This window comes from Camarhynchus parvulus, chromosome 1A, assembly GCF_901933205.1.
Source record: "Camarhynchus parvulus chromosome 1A, STF_HiC, whole genome shotgun sequence".
Lineage (NCBI taxonomy): Eukaryota > Metazoa > Chordata > Aves > Passeriformes > Thraupidae > Camarhynchus > Camarhynchus parvulus.
Window position 1 is genome coordinate 60,504,609 of NC_044586.1, and position 24,815 is coordinate 60,529,423.

The 24,815-nt window shown below is 34.6% G+C and overlaps 1 protein-coding gene across 7 annotated transcripts in view; it reads right to left on the bottom strand.

The window, feature by feature from the left end:
* The window catches only part of CACNA2D1 (calcium voltage-gated channel auxiliary subunit alpha2delta 1), a 368,348-nt gene that overhangs the window by 75,150 nt on the left and 268,383 nt on the right, over positions 1-24,815 (bottom strand). For all 7 annotated transcript variants that reach the window (XM_030960743.1, XM_030960744.1, XM_030960742.1 and 4 more), the window contains exons 8-12: positions 24,037-24,106; positions 23,085-23,135; positions 21,907-22,006; positions 5,544-5,702; positions 714-818 (exon numbers count right to left, since the gene is read on the bottom strand). In XM_030960743.1, the coding sequence (XP_030816603.1) occupies positions 714-818; positions 5,544-5,702; positions 21,907-22,006; positions 23,085-23,135; positions 24,037-24,106 (485 nt within the window). The remainder of the gene's footprint in view (positions 1-713; positions 819-5,543; positions 5,703-21,906; positions 22,007-23,084; positions 23,136-24,036; positions 24,107-24,815) is intronic.

The window sequence follows — 24,815 nt, forward strand, 5'->3', positions numbered from 1 at the left end:
TTAACAGGAAACAACTTTATAAACCATTATATTTCATGCACATGCTCCTGCATTTTTAAATCTTTAATTATGCAAAAGCCAGACCAGAAATTTGATTAGATTCAAAAATTAAACCCAAAACCAGCACAGCTAATAATCCAATTTTATCTAAACAAGAGAACTCATCCAGGGATTCTCATGTCAAACCCATAATTCTGCTTTAACCATAGATCAAATTTCACCAACAGAAAGCCATCTCACTTCTTGCTAAGACATTCAAAGGTATAATTAGCCTCACTGGGAAAAAAGTGGGTTTGTTCCAGCCCAAATCTATTCAAATTCAGATTCTAACCTTGAGTTCCCATTTGCCTTTGCCTGGCAAACAATAAAAGCACATAGAAGATATTTGCAGTGAGGAGACAGAGATACACATATATATCCTGTCATTTAAGTACCTATGTTTCTGCTGGATAATTCAGGAATTACACTAATGCAAGAAAAGTGTCAATAGAAAGTTGAGTTCTTTATGGTTTACAGTATACTTCTGCATCACTTGAGACCAATGAGTCACAAAGTGTAAAATATTAAATGTATTTTATGATTTTTCAAATAAATGTTATAGATTGAAAAAGATTTTAGTGTCCTAAGGATCAATACTAATAAGTTTTTTTAAAGTGCTTTATACATTTATGCTGTTGTATTTCATACAGTAAAATTTTTCATATATCACTTACTTTTTTGTCTTCATTATATTTGTGGAAAATTTCTTGTGCTCTTTCTTCACCACCATCTGTAAACAGCATAATAATCTTATTGCAGTTAGCTCTGGAGACACTGTGCTGTAGGAGATACAAACAGAAGAGTTTTTATATTTCAGGCTATAAGGAATAACAACTATTATATCTGATGGCTTTTATAGCTACACACTTACTACTTTAACATGGTAATGTCAAAACATGAATATTGTATAATTTCATTCAATACCCTCCAATGAACAAATAAATAAAATAAAATAATCCAAAGCCACTTTTCTGTTCCAAGATACTTCAATATGAGTCACTTCAGATCTGGCCCAACAGAGTGGAATAGGAATTTGGTGGTTCCTTTCACCTCCACAAACACAAGGAGAGCTCTTTAGCTCATACTCATTACATGCACCCCACAGTGTCCCTTGTCAGATGTTCTGCATGAGACTTGCACAGTGGGGATCTCAAAATATTTTTTCTCTTTTCTCATCCTTACACTTTTTTTCCTTTATCATTACTTCCCTTGTGGAAATTAGGGAACAATGGACATGTAATGAATTACTGAATATGCTTTTTTTTTTTTTTTGTTGCACTCCTACTCACAAAAAATTTCCAGCTCACTGACAGCTTGAATAAAAACTCTGTTAATTTAAGCATCCTACAAAATATCCACCTTATACCCTTCAAAATATTTTTGTCATATTTCCTTAAATTGAGCTTCATCTTCCAAATCTTTAATTCTTTCATGTTGTTATTAAAATTATTAATACTCCCAAATAAATAGCTAATCTTTGAAAAAGTACTTTAGAATTAGGTTTACATAATATATTGTACCAAGATATGGCCACCTAGATTATTAAAATCTCTCCATCACCAACTTTTCCAATTATGTTGCATCTTAGAGCTGAAAAATGGAGCATGTTCCATTATTTCTGGAGAGCAATCCTGAAATACAATTAAGAAGAAGCCCCTCTGACTCCTAATTCATCAATGTAACTAGTAAAGCCCCTGAGAAAAAGGCAGTGTGTTTTGCAAAGAAATAACAAAATTGTTCCACAGCCAGATCAATAGTGGTGAGCATGAATTTTGGCTCATTTTTATTCTCTAAAAGTTAAAACTCTAGTCTAAGTAAACTGCTTATTGCTTTTGCAGCCATTCCTTGCCCTTTGTGTTGCATACAAATGGTACCTTGGTACTTCTGAATAGCTGGATGAGATTGAGTAAAACCCTTAGAGATCCAGAAAAACAAATTCAGCTTCTTCCACAAGCCTCAATTTTGCTCTATGAATTTCCTCTAGAGTCAGGAAGACAAATATGAGAGTTGTCCTTACAAAGTCCCCAGTTCCCTCCTGCTTTAATTTTTGTGGCTATAAACTGACTGCCACCAGGCTGGTCAAGGTGTGATGATCCCACTCCCCTCTGCCACTTTTCATTCTACTCATTGGTCTAATTCCTGTTCAATATTCAGTGAAGAATTACTTCTTTTCTTACTATTACTACTTTCAAATCTAAAAATTTGTGGAAAAAAAAAAATCAAGCCCAAAGAATTTAGCCCAGATTCCCTTACATGTAACAACATATAAAACTTGGCTATATATCAATACCTTCTCTCCAGCCTCATCAGCACACTGTGTTTCAGTTGGGATTAAATAATTTATGACCATTTTTTGCTTGTGAAATATCACTTGCAAGATACTGCTTTGGGCTGCAATTCTCTCGATATTAAAAAAGTAATAAAAGTAGGGTTGGATACCTCATAAATAAAGAAATTCACCTACATCTACGGTGATTTAATATATAGACCAAAATAAGATCAGAGAGACAAAGAAGGGAACCAAAATTTCCTCATGTTATGGAACTTTTCTCGGGATTTCAAAAGAAGCAGTACTATGGGCAATGGAAACTTGAGCTAGGCTTTGCTTTCACTGACCAAAGCAGGACTTTTCTGTGACTTATTCAACATATGCTTACACAGTATCAGAAAAAAACAGTTTTCTCTCATCTCCTCATACTTAGAGAAGGACATCACTTACACTACATTGTTTAGACACTAAAGACGCTAATGTCACAGAAAAAAATATCCAAGATTTTAGCCTCCAAATATTATTGGAAAGCTGAACATGAAAAAATTCAAATCATATGATATTACCCCATCCCTGGAACAGTTTAAGGCCAGGTTGAATAGAGCCCTGAGCAGTTTGGTCTAGTGAAAAATGCCCCTGTCCATGGCAAGGGTGCTGGAACCAGATGATCTTTAAGGAATTTAAAACACATCTTCCTCCCCCCCAGCCTCTTTTGGTCTAAAATGAGAGATAGTGGCTCAGGGAGTGAATCCATTACAGACTGGGAAAATGCTGTAATTTCATTTTTCTGAACAGTATTCCTTAGCAGTCCAATGAGCCACAGCTGCATGGGAATGTGTTGTCTATACAGGAGCTTCCCCAGGACATGAAACAGCTTCTTAGCTTAAACCACAAAAGAATACAAGAGGAATTGAACTATTTAATAATTTTTAATTCTCTCTTCTATTTGATACAGGCCTTATTTTTTTCTTTCAAATAAGCAAGCAAGTCATGATCCATTTTACACTGCATCTAAAATTGCCTTTGTTTTAAACAACCTTCACATCTTTAAAATTAACTCTGTAAGAGGCAGGTTACAATTATATTTTGTGACTTGACACTTCAGGAATGCATTTTTCACTAATTTTTCTTTAACAAACCATAGATATTACAATATGAGGGGAAAATCCTCCTGAACTACTGAAGCTGAAGTATTATGATTTTCAAAGAAGCACCTTAATGTAACAAATAATAATATGAAGATGCTGTATAAAACTTATGGAATCCAGATTATTGTTAATGACATGAATTATTATGCTGAAAAAACTTGAGTGTTCTATATAGAAACACAAGAAACAGCAATTTTTGGTACCAAACATTAACTTGGTATACTGGAAAATTGTTTGAAATAACTGTCATCCAGAAACAATACCCACAAAATTATTTTGAAAATTTGAGAAATACTTGATTTATTTGGACCTTAAAGCAATTGGACTATTTGAATTCATAAATATACAACCGGCAACTATCCCAAAGCATATTTTTTGATTATTTATTTAAGCCTGTATTATACCACCATATTATATTGTCTTGTCACCAGAGCCTTGGCCTGAACCCATCCCCATCCCTTTACTCTTCCTGCTAAACAGATTTGGCAATATTTGGAGAGGATGAGCATATATCCGTAAAGTTGGGCAATCCACAATGTCCAGCCATAACTTAATAGGCTTGCAGAGATCATGTGAGGCTAATCACACTTCCACCTTCAGCTAAAAAAGAGATGGTCCCACTTTAACACTCACCTCCAATTATTTTTTAAGTAATACTTTAGTTCTACAAAAAAATCCAGTTTGAGGCTCCCCCTGTGCTCAGCTTTTGTAAATGTTGCCTATAGAACAAGTATGTACCTGGTGCTGCATCAAATGTAATCCATAACTTTAAGCAAATATCATTGCTAGGAGGAACATATTTGGCAAAATTTCTTTTCTTCCTGGTTCCCTCTGCATAAGATCTCAACAGGTGCAGAACAGGTGAAAATGCCATCCAGCCTGGTCTAAAATGTCCAATAGACTTTAAAATACTGTTTGTGATTTTATATAAAACCACATCAGCAGCGGACACCCACTCATTTCCCCTCCACACCCTTCTGCTGATCTGAATAGTAGTATACTGAGAAAATTTCCCATAAAAACACGGGGGAAAAAAATTGGAAAAAGAACCAAAAGCACAACCACAACCACAAAAAAAAAAAAAAACCAACCCCAAAAAACAAACAAACCTAAAACAAACAAACCAAAAAAAGCCTCAAAAAAACCCCCAAAATATCAAAGCAGAACAAAACAAAACAAAACAAACACATACACACACACACACACAAAACCCCACACAAAAAACCCCACAAAAAAGCAAAACAAAACAAAACCAAAACCAGTAAGGATAAGGATACTTAAGCTATACCCTACCTGCTGTAAAATGATGCAGCTTTATTTAAGCTAAGGTTTAAGATACAATATGCCTACTTCAGGAAGGTGAGAAGTAGAGCTATTTTTTTAAACAACTTCATGAACCATTTAAAATTTACTAATAAACCCCAAACATTTGCTATAAACGGGAAACATTGCTATTCAAAAAGCTTGTGCCTGGTTAGAAAGTGCAATGTATTTAAAAAATGGAAACAATGCATTTAATTTTTGAGGAAATTCTTCTTTTTCTACATGAGAAACAGAAAATAATTAGAATAGTCTCAGTGAGTGAATACTATGCTTTAGGCATTATCAGGTGCCTAGTATTCCTCTATTAACTAATTCATTTCCTTCCCCTATCTTGCTGAAACCATGGTAAAGTATTTATGACTTCTAATAAGTGTGAAATTGTAGGTTAACTAAGCATTGCTAGGAGATGATGCGGTAAAATTGAAATAATAACACAGTAACACAGATCTTTCCATTTTAAAATTAACTGCAAGTCAACCACTAGCACAAGTATGTGTCAACTGTGAATCACATGTTAAACGAAAAACCAGCTGAATGAATGAAGTAAAACAGTACAACAGATTGAAAGCCAAATTAATTCCAAAGTCTTAGCAACCTGCTGGGGAACCTGCAAGGAAAAAAAACATTGTTGGGATAAATTTACTTGCTAAATAGAGGTTTGCACTTGTACCACTTAGTTACACAAAGAAGGAGCATGCAGTAGCCTGCTGAATATTCCAATTCTCCTTCACTTGACAGCAGAGAGATCTTGCTTAAATACTTACATTTAGCAGCTGCTCAAAAGCATAGCTAAAGCCCTTTTTGTAATCTGTAATTCCTTTAGCAGAGATTTTATAGACAGCTTCTTTCAGTTTCTTCTTGTTCCTCACATTAGCTTGGACAAGATGATTAAAGCAACTGACATTCTGAGCATTGTTATTAAACTGCAAAATAAATAGAAATAGCATTAAAGAAAGTTAGTTTTCTTTTCTGTGTACTGTAGAAGTAAAGATTTATGTTTTCTGGCTCTTCGTGAGATCAAGAATGTCAAACCTAGATTTTCATTTCCACTCTGCTGAGAACAACCAGTAGTGATTGGAGAATCCAAAATGAGTCTAAACGTTTTAAAAAACAGGTATTTGATGCTTCACTCTGTGGCAACCCAAATAAAATCTACTATAGTGGAAAAAATCGCACAAACTTTGTTTCAAGTTTACATAAAGAAATAAAACTTAGAAATGCAGAACCTGTGGAAATTAAAAAAAAAAACCAAAACAACATAGATAAAGATATATTTTACCTTTTTTAACCCCCTGAAAAATACTGGTTGAGTTATCAAGTGACTTCCATATTGCATGAATTACTTTGGTGTTTTACAATGTAACTTGCAGATCAGACTCAATTGGTATATATAAATTCTGGAAAACAAAAGACGCTCTTGGAAGCACAGGAGAGTACAGCTGCAAATATGAGAATACTGATGATAGCAGTAGCAATTTGTGTCTTGAGAAAACACATACTTCTACTGTCTTACTCACACATCCATAAAGACTACTCCCTGAAAAGTAATTTATATGATATTCTGACATTATGTAAAAACATACACAGAAATTTAAGTGCAAAATGTTGTCTGTACAAGTGGAAATCAGTTTAAGGTTGCTTTTAAATTTGTCTCTCTATAAATATACATATATTCATGTATACTAAAATACAGACCTCACCATTTACATTTCAACTGAAAGCAGATTATTATGCCTCTTCCTGATTATGGATGTTCTGTGAAAGTAAACATAAATGCAATTTTATGCTGTCAACCTGGTGCCAAGCCTTAAAATAACTCAAAATTCAAGCCTTGTTGTCTTAAATCTCACTACTGCTAACTAGTTCAATAGTGCTCTGTAGATAAATGTAAATAAGGTCACAGGTTTCAATAAATGCTCAACTACTTAAATGTCTAAAATAAATCACTGAGTACCAGGCACAAAGTACAGAGATAGAAGTGCTTTCAGCAGCAAATACCAACCTGTAACTGTATGACACTTATAACAAACAAAACTTAAAAGGATAAAAGGATTAATAATAAACCATTTTTAATAACGCCTAGTATTTCAATTCATGTTATAAAGGAGTAGGAACATTAAGAACTGTATGTTCTTAATGCATTCTGTATTGCCCAAAAATGAATGTTTTTGGGACCAAAAACACCCAGTCTGTTTTGCTGCTTAAGCAAAACCATGAGGTGATCACACAACTGTAACCAGTTCACTGTGCTGCAAAGCTCTGACACATTCAATGGTGCTTCCAATAAAAGTTTCTTATAGTAGTAATCAGTAAATCACCTAATGATTATTGGAAACATAAACCATGTGAAAGTGAAAACAGTTATTGTGCTGTGGAATTATTTCAGTTTGCCTCAACCTAAATTTATAGCCATGATGGGAAAATTACAGACATAAAGTAATTTTATAAAGACAAGGTCTGAAAAGCAATTCAAATTGTGAGTTGGAGTAAAAGTACAGAAATTGTATCTGGAAAGAAAAAAAAAATCCATTACCTAGTAGGCAGCTCTGCCCTACTAAAGTAAATTTCATCTGAAAAAATATAGTGAAAACACTCCTCTGCTTCTCCAGTGATATTATATAGAAATTATTTAATGACTTCATATAAAAGAAATCCTAAATCCAATCCTATGGCCTGTACACGCCTTGGCTATAGCAAACAGCAGTTTAGACATTCAAGTGGAAATTTAGTGACAAGAGAAAATTTCTCCCTGGAATGTCACTAACATTAAACTGCCAATCTTAGTCACTTGCTAGCAGTCCTGCAAATATACCAGGATAATTATTTCTAAGAAGGTCAGGAGGTATCCAACACATGGGTTGGTAATTATGGCAATAGAAGTGATTTTTAAAATATTTTAAGGAATACTGGTTCAAACTATGCAGGAAGCTGACAAGGAAACTGCTATACTGCATTTCCACATTAAACTGCATTGCACTGTACTCACACACTCTGTAAAGTGAACAAAGGGTCAAACCAAAGCATCTGCATCTGTAGATGCACAAATGCTGATGTAAAATGAAGGAGAGAAATGACAGATTTCTAGCGTGGAGACTTAAATCAACCAAAGTCTGCAAAGGCTCTGATTTAATTAAGCAAATGCATGAGCCAGCTGTTTGCAGAGACATCAGTCAACATTAATGGTAATGCCAGTCAGAAAGGCAGAGGAGCAGAGTTTGTGATTCGATGAAGGAATCACTCGATGGAACAGAAATCCTACAGAATGAACATTTCCCTGTTTGCTAGGAGACGAAGGCAAAGTTCAAATCTGACTGATGAAATGCTGATGAGGAGGGAAAGAAAATTCAGGGGTGAATTTAATTAATCTAAACTCCAGGAAAGCATTGAAGTAATGGAATTATTTCAACTGTAAAACAGAATATCCTTAAAACTGACTTTTCATATGTGGCAAACACCAGGACCATTCAAAACTCAGAGGTAGCCAAACTGAGCCAGCTTTTAGTTATGCTCATACGAAACATAATAGCAATAGTGGCACTATTAGTTTTTACACATTAAGATGTGTAAAAATTTACACATCTTAATTTACAAGCCAAAATAACTGCTGCAAGCCTTTACTGATTACTGATCACATTGTCTGACCCCTAAGTACCATAATAATGCTTATTTCAGTTCATAAGGTTTCTTGGAAACACAATCACTTAGTATTTAACAGAAGAAAGAACATGTAAGCTTTCAGAAACCAGTTGCCATTTCAGAAAGTCCATGTTCTTACAAAATCAAATCCTATCAAAGGTGTAAAATGAAGGTAATTACAACCCATACTTTATTGAACAAAGACTCTCAGAGTATCTATGTGAAATATGTCAGTTGGGTATTTATCAGCCTGGCATTCCCCCTAATGATTGCAGTAAATATGCAATAAAAGTGCTATCAGAAAAAAGGAAATAGATGGATTGTTTTTTTTTTTATGATGTTGTGGTCTCAGTGATTCATTTACAAAACAAAATATGACATTTAGAGGCAAACCATTCAATTGTTCAAATGTAAAGTCACCCTATAGAGTCTGTCACCACCAATGACAGCTTCTATTTTTTCAAGTATATGAAAAGCTTATTCCTTATCTAAGCTAAAATAAGAGAGGCTTGCAGCAAAACAGTTGTAAATCAAGGAAAACAGGATAACCTTGAGCTTTTTATTTTAAAGCTTCATGAAGTATTAATATAATTAAATCTGTCTTGTAATTATACCTGCAAAGGTATAGGATCCAGATGCAGTTTCCACTGGATTATTTCTCACTACCCCATTTATTTATATCCTATTGCATTCTCCCCCTCTGGGATGTCCCAGAACAATCCTCTGCTCTGAGGAAATTAAGACCTTCTCCTCACAGGTTTGGGCAGGAATAACTAAGCCTACTACTGGGGCATAAAAAGTCTCAAGAGAACTCAACCTCATTGACCTCAGACCACCAGTACAATCTCTGGCCACATATGGGGCAACTCAATAACCTGAAAGGTAAGAAAACCAATTGAACTTTACATGAAAGTCCAAATGAAGGGCTTTGAACCTATTGCTGCTTGAACTTTGTCATTCTGGAGAAGATCTGAAACAGAAATACCAATCTGACAGTCTTACAAGGCCTTTAGCTTCTGATTCACAAAAGGATCAACTTGTGAAAACCAAGTGAAAAAAACAGTGAAAAATTATACAGAAGTGCAGCAAAAGATTTAAATGCTTGATTTAAATTCCCCTCCCTTGGGTAGCTTCACTGAGCTGTGGGCTCCTCCAGCCCCATGGACCTCTGCAATCCAAGTGCCCCAAGAGCTGAACTTACAAAAAATAGGAGGCTGTCATTCTAAAAACCTTTCTAATTCCAGAATAGTTACTTATGGATTGTAAAAGCCTCCTCTCCTTCCACAACCTCAACCTGGAAATCTTTCAATAAAATTACTAAAATTGCTAGCACAACATGAGGTTATTATGGAATTCAAGGGAAGTAAAACAGAAATATTGATTTATTTCCTGTATCTGTACCACTTTGTGGATATGCAGATCAAAGAATGAATAACAAGACCCTACAGACAGGCAGAGATAGATTAGATAGATAGATAGATAGATAGATAGATAGATAGATAGATAGATAGATAGATAGATAGATAGATAGATAGATAGATAGATAGATAGATAGATAGAGTTTTCATTAAGAGGGCAATATAAGGCAAAAGAAGGGAGGGTGAAAAAGAAAAAAAAAACTGGAGAAAGCATCTGAAATGAAGGACAAAAGTATCAGAATTCAGCCTGAATTATTTGATTCAGTTTGAAAAGTACAAAATCTTCTGTAAATCATCTCATCACTACAAAATGCAAAACCAAACGCTAATAAATCGAAAACTTCAAAAAAAGTTTTCAAGTTTTAGTCACTAGGTGGCAGTAAAACAAAAAGAGTTGAATTGGTCTTAAAAGAACCATGAAACGTGGAATTTTACATTTCCAGTGGAGGACATTGGTGCTTTCTGTAACTAGCATAAAATTTTCATTTCAACTAAACCAATAAAATATATTCACGTTCTAAATGATTGAAAAACCACAAATATTAACATCTAAGCTTCTGCCTTAAAGAAAATTTCCACATCTTGAACACAAGAGGCCCTGACTCTAGGAGGATGAAAATATGGAAAAGCTGTAAACCAGCCTACTTTCTAAATGTCCTTCTGTGCCTCCAAAATCTGTAGAAGTGATAACATAAGGTATGTAGGACCAGATCTTTGTAAAAGTTCAGATTTTCCCAATTATCCTTACCTACTGCCTCCCTTTTCTGTCAGTTTATTTACTTACATATATTGATTCAACATATCATGTTTAATCAGAATCTTCTGGAATTGCACTTATAAGTTAATAATAAAAAACAAACCAAGCCAAACCTCAATAAACAAACAAACAAACAAGCAAACAAACACCAAACAAAAATAACCTAAATCAAACAAATAAAAAACCCAAACAAAAACAAAACCCCAAAACCAACAAAACCCTAGGAAAATCTCCCTTTCCAAAAATTTCTGACATGAAATGAGAACCTGACTTAAACTGCATGAAAGTGGTGGATTTTTAAACATTGATAAATATTTATCTTTTATAGAAAATAATGTAAACTTGAGCCAGGCAGCAATTTCTAGACTTAAACTTTCTATAGAAATAAAACACATTTAAAATACTAAAATCCCAATAGATTAATAAATCAATAATGTCATTCCAGGAAAACTGAAAGTTGAGGAAAATGTAATGACTTTGCTAAAGACTTATTCAGAGTACTGCTGTTGACTTTCAATCTGCTGAGGTTTGTTTTGCTGCTATGCTACTTCTACCTCGTGGCTAAATCAGTTGGTGACCCAGTTGTATCCATATGTATTAAATGAGCAATAGTGAAATAGATCTGATTTCACCAGGCTTTCATTTTGTAGCTAAATCCGGCTTTGTCATTTTTTTTTTCAATTTTTTTTTCTTCCCCTGCTGCTTTAGGCTTGGTAATAGGATTTCAGGGTTAATCCCAAGAATAACTGAATCTTGAATAAGGCCAGTTAGAATCTGTATTTGAGCAGTGAGAAGACATTATAAATATTTATCAGAACCCATTTAGAGAACAGCATGAAGGCAATTTGCCAAGTTTTATTCCCATGTAAATTCTCAGTACACAGAAAATCTGAGGTAGTTCAAGCAATAAAGGTTTGTAATTTGACATGAGAGAAAATAATATGTGATATCAAAGTTCACCATTCATATCTTGCTATAGAATAACTTATTTCTCTTATTCTGTGACGTACAGTCTTCAGTACAATCCTACAGATACATGGTAGAGAAGATATAAGAAACTTATTCAAGTACTGAGAAGGAGAACATCTGCATTTGTTAAACTGTATTTCAAGTATCAATGAAACAATATTAGGATTATATGCCAATTTGCACTACTGGCATTCCCTGAGATTTAAAATGTATCACATTTCTCTTCACTGTTAAATGTATACGTGTCCATCATACACCAGAATTAGCAGAATTCAACAACAATAAAACTCTTAGATCAATAAAAAGCTGTTGAAAAAATATTGCAGAATAACATAAGATAAATATTAGGGAAAAGACCAAATACAAGGCCAAAGTATGCTCTCAGTCAGGTTTTTAACCTTTATAACCAATATTATAATCTGCACATAAATCAATGCAAAGCTCCCACTAAGTACCCCAGGATTAATGTTCAGACCATGAAGTATGATGCTGCACTGCCAATCTCAGAGTTACAGCACAGAACGTCAGTGTAGGCTTAAAGATGAATTTGCTTAGCAAGATGAAATTTATGGTCTTTTTATGCTGCTGTGGCTAAGTTAGCATGTATTATTTACTTGAAATCATGTGTTTCTGACTTCTACTGAAAAATTCAGTACTGTAAACTTCATCATCTCCCAGGGAAAGCTGGCTGATCTAAACTACAGCACTGCTGTAGTGCTGCAGCCTGCCCTCCATGGCACTGCTCCCCAGATCCACTGGGGAAGAGAGCTGTAACAGAAAGAAACTTCCTAGAAAATTATTTTGTAGACATTTTCTTGTTATCACGTGACAGGGACAATCCATTCAGTCAAATTCAAGTTGTTTAAAACATGAAGCACTCTTGCCAAAAAGATGAATCATGAGAATATTTCCATCTCAAAGGGATCCATAAGGATCATCAAGTCTAACTCTCGGTTCCATGCAGAACTACCAAACACTAAACCACAGGACTAAGAGCATTGTCCAGACACTCCTTGAACTCTGACATGCTTGGAGTAATGACCAGTTCCCAGGGGAGCCTGTTCAGTGCCAGACCACCCCCTCAGTGAGGAACCTCCTCCTAATCTCCACACTGGCCTTCCCTGACATTCCTCATGTCCCTTCACTGGTCATCAGAGAGAAAGTTTTAAGTATTAAACTGTTACCTATAGATTGTCCTGATATGTGAGGTTGCTCCTCAGGGTATGAAGATGAATATTTAATTGGTGCAAGAAGTTACAAGACAAACACACATTTTAGCATTTTAGCATCAGCTCACAAGGCAGAGGACAGCAGGGGGCTGCAGAATCACCTCTGCATTCTCACATCTTGACTCCCACGTGCCTGTTTCCCTTCTAGGGCAGAGCACTGTGCCTGGCTGGGCAGGTGCCTGGAGTTCCAGAGCAGTGAGGAGGCTGCAGCAGCACAGCGCTGACATGGGAGAACTAAGGCAGGAACTGAGAGACAGGAGGGAAAAGTGTGAGGCTTGAAAGTGTGAGACTTGAGAACTCCATCAGTATTTCATTCATGCTTTGCCAAAGTTAGGAGATCCTTTAGATTTCAAACCAAGACATTGCCACACATAATTATTACCTAAGAAATAGATGACTGCTATAGATAGTATGTTTTTAAAAAGTGGATAACAGAACAAATAGCCTCCACCTTGTCTCAAAACTTCAGGACAGCCTGCATTTTCTTCTCTTTTCACTAACATGGTGAGTCATCTTTCTCCAGAAGAATCATTAGAGCCAGCCCAACCTGGCCTCTTCTGAACTGGTAAGGAATGAGTTTATTGTTCAAGAAACCATTCTCCCATACAAATTTTTAATGATATTGTCACAACGCTTCCTGATAATAGTCTCCTAGTTGGAAAGCTGACTCAGAAATGCATTTTTGGTCCAGCATCATACATGCCATAAAACATCCCAAGATCAATGATATGTCTGACAAAGCAGGGGCCTCTTTAGTGAGATTTGTAGCTTGCTGAAAATTAAGAAACTGGAAGGATTCAACAGATTTATTAGCCAGTGGAACCATGAGATAGAGTTATCAAATAATTTTATATACCACTAAATACACATTTTAAATACTACTTTTTATATACTATTTTTATAGACTACTCATTTTAAATACTACTAATGTACTAGAGAGCTGAGATTTATTCTGGAAATCACAGACCCCCATGCCATGTGTTGTTAGAAGTCTGACTCCCTGACATTTGACAGCTATAAGAGGAGACAATAAAAATGTGTATTGATGCCCAAAGCAATCCCTCAAAGTAGGAATGGAGGTGACTTTTCTAGTCATCTGGAGCTGTCAGCTATGTGGTACAGTAATAAATGTACAGTTTCCAGCAACATTCCTGCTCCTGACATCCTAATGTAGAATTTGAGCTTCTAATTTCCACTCCCTTTGGCTCTTCATGCACTCAAGTACACTATTCCTTAGAATTAATGCTTTGTGACAGATACAAAATGAAACAGATCATGTTTCTATATTTGTACTATTCCTTTTCCAAATCTTTCCATGTCTTTTTCAGTATCTTATATCCATTTTGAACATTTTCTTTCCACAGCATGCTAAAGTTACAGTTAATACTGTAAAGAGCATTTCAGGTTTGCACAGGACTTAGTATGGAATATTTAAGAGAAGAACTCTTAAACAGAGTAAGGAGACAGATGTAATTGGTTTGGAGATGAAAAAGTTGTGCAAAACAGAGGTGCTAGTCCTAGGATCTCTGATAGTGAAAGTCATATGTGTGCTCACATGAATGTTTTACATTTGTTTGTGTTACCTGGGGGGACACAATATATATATATATATATATATTTGTGTGTGTGATATATAGATAAGATTAGATATATAGATATATAGATATATATGTGTGTGTGTAGACATACATTTACGTATGTATATGTATATACGTGTGCTCCATGTATATTGGGCCAGTTGGGAAGACATTTGGTAGGATACATGGCACAGAGCTGCAGCAGCCTCAGCTCCCTTGGGGTGTTGAATCTGGCATGATATGCTTTTCCCTAGCAGGTAAAATAATAGCTGTATAAACAAATTCCAGAATTCAGATGGCTTGGTTATTAATTTGTAATTCTAAAAGAAAAATAAAGCTTCTAAAGGTTTGTCAAGTTTCTTTGTAGCTATGTAAGGCTCAGTTTAAATGAGAAATTAAGAGAAAAACTGTTGAAACACATTCTTTCTTTCTAAATCCTGTAGCAATATATCAGGAATGTCCAGATGGTCCTTGAATAAAAGCATGAGTAACTTCTGTGTGGGATCTGTCTGGCTGCAGTGTTACAAAGGCTCAGTAGCTTGTGCACAGTTCAGAAGTGAACGTGGCAACTTGGCTTCTGGTGATGGTCCTGGTCTGAGCTGTAATTCTCAGAGAGAAAAGAACTGACATGATTTTTATGTTATATTGTTTTTTAAACACTGACCTTACTATTTTAAGCCAGATATTCCAGAAGAAGCACAAGCAAGTACCACAAGGAATATTATCACTGGGACAGAAAAGTAAGACTTCATTTTCACCTCTCTGTCACAGACTAGTCTGCATTTGTCTGCTTTATGTAAGAATTTGCCATTTGGTCTTATTGCACAGACAATATTGCAGGGCTTGTTAAAATGAAGTTAACAAGAAATTTTTACTTACACTAAGGATAAGAGAAAGCTTAACTACTGAACATGTCTTTTGCTAGATAGACATGGAAAAACTGTGAAGTAGACACAGAAAAGAAAAAAGGAATTGGTATGTATTCCCTGTTTGCAATAACGAAAGCTTTGCAATATTTACTATTTTGAATATTTGTATCACACAAGGGTCATGAAGCACTTGCCAGTCCATTAATAACTAGGGTGGATGATGAACAACTACTTGGGAGAAATATTTAAGTTGGCAGGAGAAAACAAAGAGGAAAAAAAACCAACCAACCAAAATCTTTACATATTCTTGATTTCAGGCTAAAAGGGGCAATGAGCCACTCCAATCTGATCTCTTGCATATTGTCTCACCACCCCCCTACCACTGGTCATTAAAATTCCCTTGGTTCCTTCTGCAGTAAACCATAACAAATACATTTAGTGGCAGATGTTTGCTGAAAGTGCATCTTCCAGAAAGGCATTAAATATTGATACGAAGACAAGAAGATTCTTTCCTTGGATTTTAAAGGCATTTTAACTGGTTGTATGCTATTCAAATTTGTTTGGCTTCAACTTGTGCTTTTTGAAGTGCTTCTACCTGACAGGTTTGAGAACCTATGGATAAAAGAGTTTCCCCAGCAACAGCACTCCTCATCTGTGACGACATCAGTCATTAGATTATTTACTTCTGTACCCTACAACAACCAAAAAAGAGCTCTGAGAGTTTGAGAGCATGCCTAAAACTCAGCTTCTCAGATGATGCACTCAGGTGTGTAAGAAGATGCTTTCTAGAGCCAAGCAATCACCTGTAAAACACTTTCAGTCATCAGAGAAGACAACTGCAATATTTTTGTAATATCTGAGCCAATCATTTTTGTGTTAAATTACTGATATGTTCCACATATATGTAACAGTATTCAGCCACAACAAAGGAGTCATACAGTCAAAATTTGAATTCACTTATAATTTGCCTTCCAGGAGAGAAAGTGGACCATCAATCCATACACTATTTAGAAAAAAAGTTGTCTCTAGCCATGTCACTGAAGCTGTACAAGCATTTCTAGTTCATCATGTCAGATGAAGACTGCAAGAAGCTCAAGTCCTAGTGATCTCTCACTTTTTCTTTTTCTTGACAAAAAACTGTGTAATTTGCTTTCCTGAGGATCAGGGTCCCACTGAAGCCAATCTCATTTCAAAAAAGTCAGCTAAGACAATACTCCCCCTATCCTAATCTTCCTCTCAACTCCAGCCCTCTCAACTTTCCCCCTGACAAACTTCTAACAGATTTTCACTGACTCCTTTCTTGACTTTCCTTTTAGAGAGAAGGTAAAAATAAACATAATTCTACAAGCAGATAAATATTCTATGACACTGTTTATAATACTGTAATTCCTGCTGCTAAAATAAATCTCTTTCCAACTTCTTAATAATCCCTTGGTTTCCATAATTTCCAAATTTTCTCCAATTTTATTTGCAGACTACTCACCTTCATTACATTTGCTAGACCTGTCCTCCAGATATATTTCCCCTACATTTATTTCCACAGATACATAGCCTTTCTCTACCTGTAATTATTAGCAAGGTAGAAATTGAAATTTTGATCATAACTTCTCTAAGCTTTTTTTAACCCTGCACCTACAGTGCTTATTAAATATACCTGTATGAAAAAAAAAAAAACCTTTTTAATTCACTTGCTCCTTGAATATGGAAGATGCAAGATAATGACCTACCATTAAGGAATGCTAATGATTTTCCATTAAGGAACATTGCTACCAAGATGTTTTTATCTGCAGCTATCATTGCTCCCCTTTTCCTGAAAATGAACCATTCAATTCAAGAGAAACTGAAAGGTCAGATAGATGGATTGCTGTTAAGAGAATCAGGAAGCTCAACACTCAGACCTAAACTTGCCTTTCTACCACTTTTCACTGACTAGTAAAAAACACCAAACCATGCCCCTTGACAAAAAAAAACCCCTAATTACAGCTATTTGTTTACTGCCTCACACAGCTATAATGACGAGGATCCTGTACACTTAATTGCAGCTACTGTGATTCATTACCTGAAATGCTTCAGGATTAAATCACTAAGAGAGGCTCATATGCAGACATACTTATTGTAGAGAGAACCTGATTGTCCATCTAGATTTTTATTTGTCAAATAATGAAAAAGTATTGTCATACCAATATTCCTTAGTATTGTCCATTAAGGAAAATGAGAAATTAAGAACAAAAGTACATTGGCAGAGCCCTTCACACAGGAGTCCTTCTCATTTCCTCTAGATCCATCAACAGAAATACTTCAGTTCCACTGATACCATGATCATACTTAATTTGTCCCTCAAGTAGTGATGTTGTTTGGAAAAACTAAGCACGACTGAACTTTTCTGGTTCAAAATTCAAAAACACAGTAAAAAACCCTGTCGTACCATTTGAGTATGCAATTTGAGTTCAGGTTACATTGAAATAATAAAGGAAACAAAGTTTAAGTTATTTTTAAATAAAACTCAAAGTTTTTGCCAGTCAATCAGAAGTACAGTCCACCAAAGCTAAAATTTCTAGCAAAGATTGTATAAGCATGACATGCTACCTGGCTCTAGAATCTAGCATCCTCCTCCCTCCACTAGGACTTCAGGTAAGGTTTCCACCCATGGCACGTTATTTAATTTTAAAACTAAACTTAAGAAAGTAGTTCCCAGAAGGAAGGAACGTCTCCCTGTATTTAAGATAACACAGGTGCAATATGAACTGCAGAATACAGGATGGATCATGTAGCAGAAGGGGAAAGGAGCCCTTTGATATATTGAAAAGACTTTTAAAAAACTTTATTTTCCCTCTGTTAGCACATTTAAATATTTTAATTAGGAAGGCATAAAGATTTTACCAGCTTAGGAGTAAGAGAGACAAAGTAAACAGGTTTGCAAACAATGAGCTGTGGAATTACATGAAAAACTTCTATTAAAATCAGTGGGAAAAGAGATGCATCATCCACAGATTTTTTTTATCCCCATCAATAGCTTAATAGGCTGGATGCACAGTTTTTTCTTTGAAATCAACTCATGTAGAAATCACCTTCCCTCTGAGTTTACTCAATGTGCAGAAATGCACAAGAGCAGGAGATGAGCTTTCAATTTTCCCAGAATATGATTCTGTTCTATCTCGTATGCTCTTGACATTTAATTTCCAGTTCCTAAGCAGTAAATACTAGTTTGGATTTTTACAAAGGCTAAGTGAATTTAAAAAGTACAGCACCTCCTGACCTTTAACACATCTGTTGCTGTAAGGGAGGTTTCTCCTTTGTGTGGTTTTCTGCCCCTCTGCAGATTTGAAATACATTTCTCCTGCACACTACCCACAATCACAAACAAATTACACTCTCTGTGTCAACATCTGAAGCCAAGTCACTAAATCACGACGTGCTGGGATGGAATTGCTGCCCCCATCATCTACTGCTCGCTGCTATCAAAGCCTCTAACCGGATTAGTGGGAAAACAGCTGTATTACTCATGCATTTAAGCCCTTGCAAACAGCAGGTTTTCTCCCTGCAACAAAGCACAGCACTTCAGATAAGGAACACGCAAATCCCAAAGGAAACCATGATATATTAACCCCTGGCTATCTTTTTACAATTTAACAGTTCACTCAACCTTTCTTTCCCTGGAAATAAATGCAGGAATGTCACCGTGATATTTTTATGAAAAATCCCTGCACCAGGATTTCTTCTCCTGGGAAGATGAGAATCCTCAGCTTCTCCGTGTATTGCTGCTTTGAAATGTAATTTAGAGAATTGTTTACCCAGCATGTAAATTGTTTAATTTAATGACCAATCGCAGCCAGCTGTGTCAGACTCTCTGAGTCTGTCATGGGTTTTTATTATCATTCTCGTTTCAGCCTTCTGTCTGTATCCTTTCTCTTTCTATAGTATAGTTTTAGTATATAATATAATATAATATAATATAATATAATATAATATAATATAATATAATATAATATAATATAATATAATATAATATAATATAATATAATATAATATAATATAATAATATATCAGCCTTCTGAGAACTTGGAGTCAAATTCTCATCTCTCACCTCATCCTGAGAACCTCAAACACCACACAGGAACTGCATTTATTCAGTAGAACTCATGTTTTTAGCACATTTACTTTTAAGCATTTTTTTCCCTGGGATTTCCTCATATAGAAGGCACAGTTCATTAAATCATGCTGTCATTTTAAAGAAGTGATTGACATGAGCTTAAATCCATGTCTTTCAGTTGTGGGTATGAATCATCATGCACATGGGCTTTGTGGGACAACATCTTGGCAGAGGTTAGCAGTGAAACAGCTCTCCAGCTAACTCAAACCCCCAGACCAAAGACTCCATGGTTATTAAAGCTAACAAGCCATAAAAAACCTGTCACATTTGAAGCCAAAATATCCATGAGGGAAAGAAAAATTATGGATAACTTCTAGTTAGTGTTTGTGTTCATGTATCCATATGATAATGCTGTATTAACTTAACATTTTCACCCAGGTTTTTGAACTTTTTGATTAGCCTATCATGTCTAATGCTGGGATGCTTCAGGAGAAAATGTTCTTAAGCAAAGACATGCAATATATTGAACAATTTTTCAAATAATATTGAATAAATCTGCATTTATTTCACCTAGAATAAAATGTTTAAGTTGTTTTTTTGCCTGTTTGGTTTACTAAGAAAGCACTTGAATTGGACTTTACATAGTCCTACTACATTATGGAATATTTTGTGAATCAAGATGATATAATCTTAGAATTGTTTATGTTGAAAAAGACTTGAAAGATTATCTAGTCCAACTGTTAAACTGATTCTGTCAAATCTTCAAAAACCACAAGAAATCTTTAAAAAAGCAATCTTCAAAGACCAAAGTTCTGTGTTCACTTCTCTCATGTATAGAATGCCTTATAATAGTACAATCATTTGTTTCCTATCTATAGCTTATTATTTCCTGTCTATTAGAGAAATAAAATATATATATGTTGTAAATCCTCCACCAAAATTCCATTCATAAATCATCTGAATATATGAAAACACATGTTATGTCAAAGTAATTACAATACTGAAAAGTTTTAATAAGGACAATTTTAAATTATAAGGGAACAATATCAAATAGCACTTTATGAAAGATTTAGAGATGCCACGTTCTATTATGCACATTTCTGAGATTGCTGCCCTCCACTGATGATGAAAACAACACGACCAAAATGCCCTTTTTGGTTCTGCAATTAAATTTCTGATGTGAAACTCTAAAGTTCATTCAAAGGGAAAAAATGGCCCCTATATATTGTAAGTAACAAACCCCTGGGGAAATATACTGTAGGAAATACTGGGGGTTTCTGGTCCTTTTTTGACACAAATCCCAACCTTGAGGCCTCATTAGAATAATAGTGACCCTTAGCTAATAAAATACTCACAGCCTAAGGAAGGCTTAGCATTAAGATGACTCTTTCTGGTCATCTTGGAGCAAATGTAACAAAAGAGTTTGGAAATGTGTGTAAATCAAGAGGTAGTAGGGGTCCGGATTTTCCAGCAGTGAAAGCTGGCACAGCTCTGCTAACACAGTAATCAATTTCCATCAGTTTAGATTACAAGCTTTTTTTTTTTTTTTTTAATAAATTGGTGAAACTAAGAAGATTTCAACTCCCCAGTACCATTACAGAGAAGCTTATTTCCATTAATAACAATAATTTTAAAAAATCAGGGTTTGTTTTTGGTTTTTTTCACTGCAATTTAGACCAAGGAAAATGGTCTTATCCACTATAAAAAACTTTAAGAAACGAAATACCATTGAGAATAAACACTTATCTGCTCCTTGTACAAAGTTCTAGCTAGACTGTCAGAAAACCATGAAGCAATTAGTAATTTTAAAAAATATTTCTTTCAGTTAGATTTCAGGTCTTTCTCCCTCAGGCTGGCTACAACATGAATCTGCAAGTTGAAAATTATCTCCAAAATCATTCCAGTTACTCATCATTGAGGCTGTCTCTTGTTATTAAGAATATGCCAGTGTTCTCATCTGAAATCCATAGAACCAAAACTCTACATTTGAATAGATTAATAAAAAAAAAAATTAAAAATCTTTTCCCAAGGATAGAACATGACATCCAAGGTATTCTCCTGAAAATGGAAAATTTCCCATCCCTTCTTCATAGATTCTTCCCTCTATTTTATTATTTATTATGAGAAAAAATGTTTTGCCACCCATCAATAGTGAAGAACTATAAAACGTCTCAGAAACATTTCTTGGGCAGGTCAGATATATGGCTCCACATCTACTGTCATTATGCATCAAACAGCATGAGTAATCCAAATATCTTATGTGTAGAAAATCTGGGAAGCAGCAATTATTTCAAGAGAATTTGCATATACCAATCTAATGGGAGAAGCTTTATACAGACAATAGAATAATATTGGAAAGGAGAATCTGGCTATGCAGGAGTTTATTTAAATTACTTTTGCCCTTCACTCAAATGTATATGCAATATCAAATCTAGGACATTAATTTTATTTTATAAGAAAAAAACAATATATTTTAAGTCTCTTTGCAGCTTAACATTCAAGTACCTCACATCTGGTATTAAAAGTAGTTTGATTTTGGCTTTGTTGACAATGCAAATTCTGTGGAAAGAACAGATACTCACTGAAACTACATTCACAAAGTCATCATCAGACAAGGTCTCCAACATCTCAATGACTGACGTGCGGATCAGCTTCAATGTCAACCCACTGACACTCCCACTCCTGAAAAAATTCACAATAGAAAAGTTGAATTCAGCAAATATTATGTAACATAAAAATAAAATACAGAGCACCCATCTAAACATTAAAATTTTAGATTTTATAATAAATAAATAAAATTTATTACTGAATTGTTCAACTCATCATTAGTGCTATTAAACTCTTTATAATTATTAAAGTAAGTCCAGAACTGGCATACAAAGTCCTAGTCCTGTGCCTCAGATGACATCATAATGCTACATCCTTTACTCATTTAATTTTCAAGAAATCTGAGTTTAACACCTTCAACCAATGCATTATCTGAATATTTTATACTCCTACACACAGATTTACAGCTCTGGATTTCCAGAGACGCCAATGACAGCTTCTTTGATTCAAGGCAAAACCTAAGCTGAAGTGAAGAAATAACAAATGTTGATAAAACTCACTGCTGATATGAAAGCCCTTCACCACGTGTGAAAGCATTAAATGCAAATTTTGTGCCTGAGAAGCTTTTCAGCATAAAGCAATCTGACATATCAGGTTCAATGCTCTCTTCAGTCCCTCAACTTTGCCTACACCACAGAAGCCTTGCTGAGGCAGACAGCAAGTTTTTATGCATTTCTTTGCTTGCTTTCTAGCAACTTTTTATAGCAACTGAACTTGGCAATTTTTAAATCTGTATTGTGAAACACACAAAGTGCACATACATTCTTATCTGTCAGGTGCATTAAATCATTGTCACATTCATCACAATGCTTTTAGTCATTTGTTTTTGGGTTTGTGCTTTACAACAAAACTTGGCACACACATGAGAAATATTCACTTGATTGCTGCAGTAATTAATAAGTTGAAAACAGAAAAATATTGAAGTGATTTAAATAAACATTTCCTTGCCTCCAGTTTAAATAACTTTCATGTTTGCTTTGGGTTTTTTGGAACTCTTTTCTGTTATGTATTTATTTGGCTCATACCAAGATTTTTATTGCTTTCATACAAGACCCCTTAATTGCCTCTCTGTTTTTCAGCATACAGAGATTTGTTCAATGTACCAAAGTACTTTTACCCCACTACTGTCAATATTCAGACATTAAACACTCACGCATCCACTAAAATAAGCATGTCCTTGGGAGATGCTGCTCCTTGGATATACCTGAAATAAATAAATGGTATGAATTACACAAATTTGCGTAAACATTTTTGTGTGTGTGATGGAAGACACTCTGGGATCTCTAAACACGAAGAAGCTGAACCAATGGCATCCTCCTGCTGTAGCTAGTACAAAACCCACATGTTGTTTTTTAACCCGTGTGTGTTATTTCCTCTCTTGCTGTGTCTCCTAGGTAAATTTAAGTCTAAACCACATTAGGGTAGTCTGGACATGGATGTACGAATCAAAATTCACTGCTTTCACATGACTGAAAAACAGGAATGTTATTTCATAGCTAAAGATCTTGATGGCAGATGAATTTTTCTCAGCCCAGCTTAGGCAGAAATACTCAGTCCTTTGGAAAAAATATTCCCAACTATATCCAAGTATCAATGTGTTTTTGTCTTGAGAGGCTTACTTAAAAAAATCTCACTGCTCTCCCATGTTTTACACATCTAGTGATTTTATTGTTGGTCTAAACCACTGAGGCATATTTTTAAATATTCGCAAAAATCTTGAAGAATGATTCAGTTTAATATTCAGGATTATAATTAATTTTGGCACAAAATCAGTTTTTAACTGTCTTACACCTATTTGATAGTTATCCTCCTGTGAAAAGTCTATGAAATCCAATAGTACAACAACTAAAGTAGATGTTGCATAACAAGGAGTATTATTTGAAAATTTTTTATTTAGAAAAACTAACAAGTTTTAAAAATAAAATAACAATATCTAAAATAAGTACCATTACAAACATACAGAAAAAATATTTTTACAATAATATCAAGACATATAGTAGGTATAGAGTATATATAGTATATAAATTTATAATATATATACATATAAATATATATATGTGTATATATATATATACACACACTAAACTTTTAAAAAGACAGCTTACCATGGTCTTCTGCGTACATCATACAGATCTATTTTGTTAGGAGTTCGACTTTTATCTACCCATGGGGAAGCTAAAAAAAAAAAAATTGCATAGAATAATAAGAAACTTTATCTCAACTATTTTAATTACAACAATGTCATGAATCAGGATCACAGACTTTGCATTATATAAATATCAACATTTCATATGGATAAAAAAAAGATTCTGTATTTGTTCTATATGTGGTTGAAATACCTAGACACCCTTATACACATTACCATACAATACAATGCAATAAAACTATATATACATGTATGTGGATATGTAAATGTAAATGTAAATGTAAATGTAAATGTATGTGTATGTGTATGACCAAGTGTGTTGAAGAGACGGGTACTGGAACCAAAAATTCAACCAAAAAACTTCAGATAATGAAACAACATTTTTTAACAACAGTTTACTTAATTTTAAAAAAATACTTATTGCTGTATATAATAATGGTATCTCAGTTATGAGCCTAAATAATTGTTCACTGACTCAAGAGCTTTACCTAAAAATGCGTATTAGAAAAGGAACATGAAAATAGCATATTCTCTGAAAAAAAAAGATGTAAATATTTATGTCTCTGTAAAGAAAATGCTAAAAATGATGACCTTTTTCAAGCGTTTAATCCAGGCTTTACCATAATTTTCATTAAGGGTGGGAATTATTTCCTTACTGGAAAATAAAATGACCCTTTCAAAACCATGTGACAGCTTAACGAACACAAATAAAAATGTGAAAAGCTACAGGGAATGAGA